Raw genomic sequence first — 8,577 nt, 5'->3', positions numbered from 1 at the left:
TTTCAATCCAAGCTGTAGGCCACACATTTGTTGGTCCAAACTAATCATTTTAAGTATTCAAAAGTACTAACTTATAGACAGAAACATGATCTATTTTTTTTTTTTTTGTAACATTTTCTTTGTTTTATTTTTCCTTCATATCTTAAATTTTTCTGAAAGTGTTGCCACCAGGCCAAATTTCTTTCAACTGAATAACTTACTTCGGTCACAAGCACGTTTTAACGTTTGCGTTTTGTCGCTTCTACCTTTTTCTACACCTTTGCTATGTTGACGTGTATTGTTTTTGATATCATGATCAGAAAGATAAACAACTGAACTGACATGACGAATTCAAGCACGTTTTAACGTTCGCGTTTTGTCGCTTCTACCTTTGCTATGTTGACGTGTATTGTTTTTGATATGATGGTCAGAAATAAAAACAACTGAACTGACATGATGAATTTTAATTTAATAGTTCAAACATTTTCTTTTTATTCCTTTCTGCACGATTTCAACGTTTAGCGACGTTAAAACGATGTAAAAACGGCAATTATAATTAGGCTACATACCCGATAATTTCCTTTCAAAAATTTCAAAAACTCGCCGAATAGGGCACTCGCCGAAAAGGGCTCTCGCCGAATAGGGAACTCGCCGAATCGGACTAGTCGAATCGGACTCGCCGAATCGGACTCGCCGAATAGTAGCAGACCCCTAAAATCCATACCATAGTAGAAGATATATTAAAAGTCTTGGCATTACTGTACATAAAATGTAAATTCATCTCTCCAGTAGCAATAAAAGATATACAAATAGGGGAATTAGGCAAAAAAGTATGCAAAATAAAGTGACCTAACAAATGAAAAGTAATCTAAAAACACAAAAAGTGACTTTTGGTAACTTTATAACATCTTAAACATTGACCCCCCACAACCATGAAATTTTGGTTATACATTTCTTTTGTTAATTGGTACAACTATAAAAAATTAACTTTGGTTACAAAAAATCGCCCTAGTTATCACATAAATACTTAAACAGAGTAGCAAAGCTCAAATTTGTTATTTTTTACATTGCTCGATTTGTGCCTGTATCAGTTGTTCAGGTAATTCAAATTTTCCTTTTCTGTGTCATTACTCTTTTGGGGTGGACCACCGCCAGTGGTGAAGCGTTCTTGGCGGGCCAAAGAGACCCTTTTTTTTGCTTGGGCCTTCATGTTTGTCCACAACCTTCAAAGCGTACCCTCTTCTTTAACTGCCAAGGTTGAGGCACCATTAAAATCTTTGGTGAGTTCCCGCCAGGCATCATTTTTGTTGTGTATAGTCACACCATCAGTCTTCTTGCATTCAATAATATTGCGATATGTTGCAATGCAAGTGAGAAACAGATCTTTTTCGTGTGGAGAAAACTTTTGCGAACGTTGTTTTGACATTTTATAAATGAATTATATAAATTTAACTGTCAAGAAAAAATGTTGAAATATTTGTTCTACACTGAAATACAAAACAGTAAAATAATGTAGTCAAATCATTTCAGAAAAATTTATATTAGCCCAATGTTTATGAAAATAAATTTCTAGTTGGCAGTTGTGTCTTGATGAAATGCATTCCATTACCTCTACCTTAACATCTAGCCGCCTGACTGGTGAGAGCGTCTGCTCGATAACTGTATGGTTCCTTCGCTGCTTCCAGTCGCCTGTTGTGTTGCATGTGTAATTGCAGTGTACTGTATGTTGTTGCAATGGGTGTAAAATAAAACATGTTGTTTTTAACAAAGCCTGAGCAGTACCGTACTGTAAACTGGTCTGGACAGTTTAGCACCCTGTAGTCTTGTAGTGGCATTGCCAGGAGTTTAAACAGCAAGGAGTCAATCCATATAGATGGACCCCCTCCAGTGTGTTGACTTAGGCAACCCCAGTAACAGGTGAAGGCCTCCCTCAGAGAATTTTGAAAAATTTACATTAAATTTAGTTCATTCTGAGTATTTCGAGCACAAAATGGTTAAAAACAAGATAAACCTCTTTTAAAATGCAACGGTTTCTATCAGAGCCATTGAGAGAACATTTCGGGCCCGGTACCAAGCAAAAATCCAGGCCCCCAAAGCTTTAAAAAGCAAAGCAACTTGCAAAGCGACCTTGCACAACCGTCGCTGACCCTTGAAATGCCCTTTCAAAACTTCTTAAAAAGCATGAGAAATGGTTTCTTGATATTAGACTGTCATAACACCTCTCCCATCCCAGGTTAGGAAACACTGTTCTAAGTGGAATTGTCTCAAAGATTCACTTTCAAATTTCTGATGAACAACCTTGTAGCCTAACTGCATCTGCTAAATTCAGCTGATTTCAGGTTGCTTCTGCAATGTAGTGAAAGTTACGGCACCCCAACTTCAGTAGTTAAAACCAGGCAGCACTTTAAAAAGGTGTTTCATTGGCACCTGACAAAAGGGCTGCTTAGTAGGCTACCTGGATCAGTACATATTACAGCAGATATCATTTCGAGCAAATTTGTGAATATCGGTCCAGCTTACGTTTCTACCAAATAGTTTATCAGCAAATGTAACGCTTTTTGCCATTGCTATGAACAAATAATGTATGTAGGACGTAAATACCTTTTTCTACCACTGAACTGTACTGAACCCCAAACAAATACTCATTGCTAGAGTTATGACTCAGCAAAAACCATCAACAGTCTGATTAAATCATTGATTAGCTAATCATGCACAAAATTTTGTTGGTGCATACCAACAACGAATTAACTTTAATCATTGTTTAGTTAACCAATGATTAACTTTAATCATTGTTTAAGTTAATCACTGTTGGTGCATTCGACCCTTAGTCTCCTAAAAGTTGTTAATGACACAGCCGAGCGAGAAATTGCACTAATTCACTTCAGTCCTACAATTCAGCTCTAACCAAAGATGAGACTCAGAACAGTACCTACTGCAGTTCGTAAGCACCCACAGGAAAAGATTTACGGTGCCAACCAAAGTAACCCTCAATCTCAACAAAGCCTGAAATGAGACTGAGACGAAAACAGTGGCCGAATGTCGTATCTGATTTAACACCACAATCTTTGACGATAACATTGTAATTTAATTCATTTATTGTGACATTCATGTCTCTTTGTGATGAAAGGAAAGTTGTATCACTTGTGTTTAAACTTATTTAACCTACGAAAATGATTGAAGTGATGACTGATGAAACTACCGCCTGTTTCGAGTGAATATTTTTCAATAATAATGGTAGATGCCGAATTGCCGATATTTTAGTATGGAAATAAGATTTTTGCTTTGTTGGCTGTTAAGTTAATAAATATTGGTTACATACACACTAAGTTCAATCCTGCATCATACAAAAGTCTAGCTCATTCTCTTGTGTGGTTTTCAAGATAATAGGGGGCATTTTCCCTTCTGTAAGTCTTGCACACAATATCGGCCTGTGTGCTATAGGGTTTGACATAGGCAGAATGTGGTAAAAAAGTGAAAATCTGATTGACCTTTAAACGACCTCCAATCAGTCTAATTTTTTGCAAGGGCACTTTTATGGAGAAATGGCACATTTTAAGCCTTGTGGAGGAAGATTCCTAGAAAATGGTATTTTTTTGAACCACTCTATTCTACAGCTTCCCCCTTACAGTAAATCAATGGAGTAAAATGCTATTTCCCCATTTTTGAGGGTGTTGAATCCAAAAAACTGGGTTAGAACATTCTAAATAGTTGCCTTCATGGAGATTTTTGCTGTTTGAGGTGTCTCACTTTGTGCACATATTCCGAGCCGCTATGATACTTTACGAAAAAATGAAAAGTCATTTTTGGTAGTTGAAAGATGATATTATTTGAATTTAGTGAATTTAAGTTTTGCATATGGTTGAGTAAAAAGTTATCAGTAATTCGAAAACGAAGTGTCATAATATGTTCTACATTACAGGTGAAATTAAGCACTTATTCTATCTATCAGTAACCTATACTCTGTGTATAATTTAGTAATGGATAATATCCCTTGTTCAATTGCTGTGCACTTGAATGAAAATGATGAATGTCATAAACAAATTCAAATTCGCCTGAAAGGCTTTCTCTCATTTGAAGAAATTGATAAAGAACAACTGCAAATCTTACAAATGCATGCTGAACTGGATGACGACATTGTCTTGCAATATGGGAACATAATGCTTTCACCATGAAAAGATTTTATTGCACAACTATGCGGTTCGTTTTTCAAAATATTGTGACATATTTAACACACATTCAAGACTTTGGTCTCATAAAAAGCCAAAGGGGTCTCATGAAATCAATCTTGCCCACGCTTTATTTCTGAAAAATAAAAACCTAAAAGCTATTCCTGGACAAAAACTTTGTAGGAAATGCTGGACTCTTCTCACAGAAGATATGACAAATGATGATTCATCCAACACATCCTCGATACCGGTAAGTGACAAGTTATCTCAGATCTCATCATCTGAAAGTGAACTAGAAACAGAGCTCCATGGGAAATTGGAACATGTGGATTCATTAAAGAGAACCAATACAGTTTTAGATGCAATCGGCACATCTCCCATTACATTAAAATCTAAAAATAAGCGTCAAAAACTATCTTACAGTACCGAGAAGCTTGAAAAAGTTATAAAACAATTGAATGAGACATTTGCACTGTAAGCAGTTGGTGTATTGGCAATGGATATTCAAAGTACTTCGCAGGATGAAACGATTGAAGATCATAAAATAACTGCAGTCAAAGCAAAAGATTCGGATCTCATAATGGATGAATTAAAAAATAAGCTTTACAATGCTGACCGTGATGATAAGTATTCTATTTTAACTTTAAAACCAAATTCTTGGACACAAAAGAAAGCACAACAATTCTTTAATGTGTCAGATTATTCTGTGAGGCAAGCCATGATGCTGAAGGAAAAAAAGGGGTGTTGTGCAAACCTGCCACTGTAGGGAAAAAATACTAACTTTCAGAAGAAACCAAACAAATCATTTGTGAGTTTTATCTTGATACTGATCATTCCTTTTCACGAATCATGCCAGGTCAAAAAGATAAAGTGAGTGTGAAAAGGAATGTACATTGTACATGAACAGAAGAGGTTGTTACTGTGTACATTGAAAATAAGCAGTGCATGACAACAACTGGACAAAATCTTCAGTTGAAGAAGTGTGTGTTTGTAGCATGCATTTGTCTATTGATATCCACTGTCGGTATGTGAAATTTTTTATACTTTCTGCAGCATATAAATCTGTCAAGTAATCTTGTAGTACTCTCAAACCAGGACAGTTAGAGCAGCTATTCATCATGCACTGCTTATTTTCAATGTCGCAGACAATCATCTTCATTAAATCTTTATAGTCCTTATCTGTCTTACTGCTGTTGGCCATAAGTATCACATTTTGGCGGTGTGTGCATACACAGACAGTATGCGTACCAGCTGAAGAAACTGTGACACACTGTTTGGGCCTTAATAAAAAAATGATGCTCTTCCAACTTTAATATCAGGATGTGTCCTTTTGAATATGGAGTACAGTTCATCAACGTTACACAGTAACAACCTCTTCTGTTCATGCACATTCCTTTTCACACTCAATTTATCTTTTTGACCTGGCATGATTCGTGAAAAGGAATGATCATTATCAAGATAAAATGCACTGTAAATGATTTGTTTGGTTTCTTCTGAAAGTTAGTATTTTTTCCCTACAGTGGCAGGTTTGCCCAACACCCTTTTTTTTCCTTCAGCATCATGGCTTGCCTCACAGAATAATCTGACACATTAAAGAATTGTTGTGCTTTCTTTTGTGTCCAAGAATTGTCCAAGAATGTGTGTCCAAGAATTGATGTGCCGATTGCATCTAAAACTGTATTGGTTCTCTTTAATGAATCCACATGTTCCAATTTCCCATGGAGCTCTGTTTCTAGTTCACTTTCAGATGATGAGATCTGAGATAACTTGTCACTTACCGGTATCGAGGATGTGCTGGAGGAATCATCATTTGTCATATCTTCTGTGAGAAGAGTCCAGCATTTCCTACAAAGTTTTTGTCCAGGAATAGCTTTTAGGTTTTTATTTTTCAGAAATAAAGCGTGGGCAAGATTGATTTCATGAGACCCCTTTGGCTTTTTATGAGACCAAAGTCTTGAATGTGTGTTAAATATGTCACAACATTTTGAAAAACAAACCGCATAGTTGTGCAATAAAATCTTTTCATGGTGAAAACGTATGTTCCCATATTGCAAGACAATGTCGTCATCCAGTTCAGCACGCATTTGTAAGATTTGCAGTTGTTCTTTACCAATTTCTTCAAATGAGAGAAAGCCTTTCTGGCGAATTTGAGTTTGTTTATGACATTCATCATTTTCATTCAAGTGCACAGCAAGGGTGTAGGGGGGTTTGTGTGAAAGGTAGCACCTCTAGTTCTTCCATTTTCTCATATGAGAGTAATGGTAACATTGGTCCTTCATATAAACCCCAAGTCTCATTTATGGCTCCACAAAGTTGGTAATGCACACCAACGGCCACACCCTGGTAACGGCATAATGCTGGCTAAACTAAATGAGGTGCATGTTAGAACAGCTTTAACATGGTAGGGAAGTCAATCCCTTTAAGTGCATAAAGTCTAGAATGGCTGAAAAGGCAGAAGAACCATAAATAGTCAATGGCTTGGAAGGCATGATAGCAAAACGATGTGACCCGTTTAGGCACACTTTTGACGTTTAGAGTACAGTGGCTGGTCACCTTGGAAAAGATTGGAGCCTTACCAAGTATATATTCCATAGTAAACAATGCTAGCTATTAAAACGAAAATGAGTCATGGAGACTGATCAGGGCCCCCTGCTGTGAAGTCCTCTAAAAGCTACAGGGAAGGAGAAACCTCTTCTATGTGCACAGCTACTCGTGATGATGGCTTATGCCCAAATCCCTCTGGAAGGCATAAGTCTGATGGTAGACTGCTGAATACTAGAAAAAGGGCACTCAAAATAGGAACATGGAATGTAAGAACCCTTTATAAAGCAGGTCGATACGAAAATTTAAAACAAGAGATGTCGGTCATGAACTTTGATTTAATTGGGATAAGTGAAGCTAGATGGATAGGTGATGGTAAAGTGACAGAAGATAGATTTGTTTTTGTATATTCAGGAGGAGAACAGCATATGTACGGCGTCGGTATGATAATGAAAAAAGAAATAGCTAACTCAGTCATTGGATATTGGCCAATTTCTAACAGAGTTATGATGATTAAATTGTCTGCAGCACCATTTAATGTAAATATATTACAAATCTATGCACCAACCCAAGAACATACCGATGAAGAAATTGAGTTGTTTTATGAGTCAATAAAGGATGTACTTAAATATACTAAAAGTGGAGAAGTTAATATAGTAATGGGCGATTTTAATGCAATAGTGGGTGATCATCATGAATATCCCACAACTGGTCGTTATGGATTTGGCAATTTAAATGAACGTGGAAGAAGGTTGCTGGAATTTTGTAAACTTAATGATTTAGTAATAGCGAACACTCTTTTTCAACATCCTGCTAGGCGGTTGTATACATGGCAAAGTCCAGGTTATCAATTTCGGAATCAAATTGACTATGTTATGATAAACCAGAGGTTCAGAAATGCAGTAAGACAAGTTAAAACGTATCCAGGATGTGACATAATGTCTGACCACAATCCAGTTGTTATGAAAATCCAAATAAAGCTAAAAAGAGTGAAAAGAACAAATATGTCAGAACATACCGACATGAACATGCTTAAAAATGAACAATATCGAGAGAAATTCAGTATTACAGTAAACAATAAATTTGAATTATTACAGCAAACAGAAATTCCTCAAGTAATTACACAAGAAACTATAGATAGAAGTTGGAATGAAATTAAAGAAACCTTAAATGATGCAGCTACTAACATTCTACCATCAAAGAGGAAAAATATTAAACAGCCTTGGATTACTGAGAAGATACTTGACTTAATGCAACAGAGAAAGAAAAACAAATTCAATAATCACAAGAAATATAAAGCTTTAAATAAGGAAATATCCCAGTTATTCAAAGATGCTAAACAAAGGTGTTGGGAAAATCAATGCAGTGAAATAGAACATCTAGAAGCATCTCATAAGTCACTTGAACTACACAATAAAGTTAAACAGCTAACATGTTTGAAGAAAGTTGAACAAGCAAACAGCTGCATCATGGATAGTGGAGGAAAAATGTTATTTCAGGAAGAGGATATAAAGAGTAGATGGGAAGAGTATGTAACAGAATTATATGATGATGATAGAACATGTATTATTGTATGCCTGAAATTACCAATAATGAAGGAGAAGAAATATTGATATCTGAAGTTGAGAAAGCCATTCAAGATCTGAAATGTAATAAAGCTGCAGGAAAGGATAACATTTATCCAGAAATGCTAAAAGCACTCAATGGCATAAGTTTAAAACGCATACACAAATTATGTAATGAAATATATATATATGACTGGATTTATACCTAAAGAAATGAATGAAACTGTTTTTGTCAGACTACCAAAGAAATCCAAAGCAAAGAACTGCAGTGACTTTAGAACATTAAGTTTGATCAGTCATGTACTGAAAATTTTGTTAAGAATAAT

At 35.9% G+C, this 8,577-nt stretch overlaps 1 protein-coding gene across 1 annotated transcript; it reads left to right on the top strand.

Annotated features, from left to right (window-relative positions):
* The first annotated feature begins 7,003 nt into the window (after positions 1-7,003).
* LOC145786841 (protein CFDP2-like) lies at positions 7,004-8,299 on the top strand. The gene has a single exon (XM_082598581.1). The coding sequence runs from the start codon at positions 7,004-7,006 to the stop codon at positions 8,297-8,299; it is 1,296 nt and encodes a 431-aa protein (XP_082454707.1).
* The last annotated feature ends 278 nt before the right edge of the window (positions 8,300-8,577 follow it).

This window comes from Aplidium turbinatum, chromosome 17, assembly GCF_918807975.1.
Source record: "Aplidium turbinatum chromosome 17, kaAplTurb1.1, whole genome shotgun sequence".
In the NCBI taxonomy this organism is placed as follows: domain Eukaryota; kingdom Metazoa; phylum Chordata; class Ascidiacea; order Aplousobranchia; family Polyclinidae; genus Aplidium; species Aplidium turbinatum.
Note: the sequence above shows the minus strand (reverse complement) of the source record. Positions and strands in the feature narration are given on the sequence as shown.

What these genes read in the sequence shown, in the direction of transcription:
- LOC145786841 (XM_082598581.1), top strand. Translation starts at nt 7,004, where the DNA reads ATGTCGGTCATGAACTTTGATTTAATTGGGATAAGTGAAGCTAGATGG.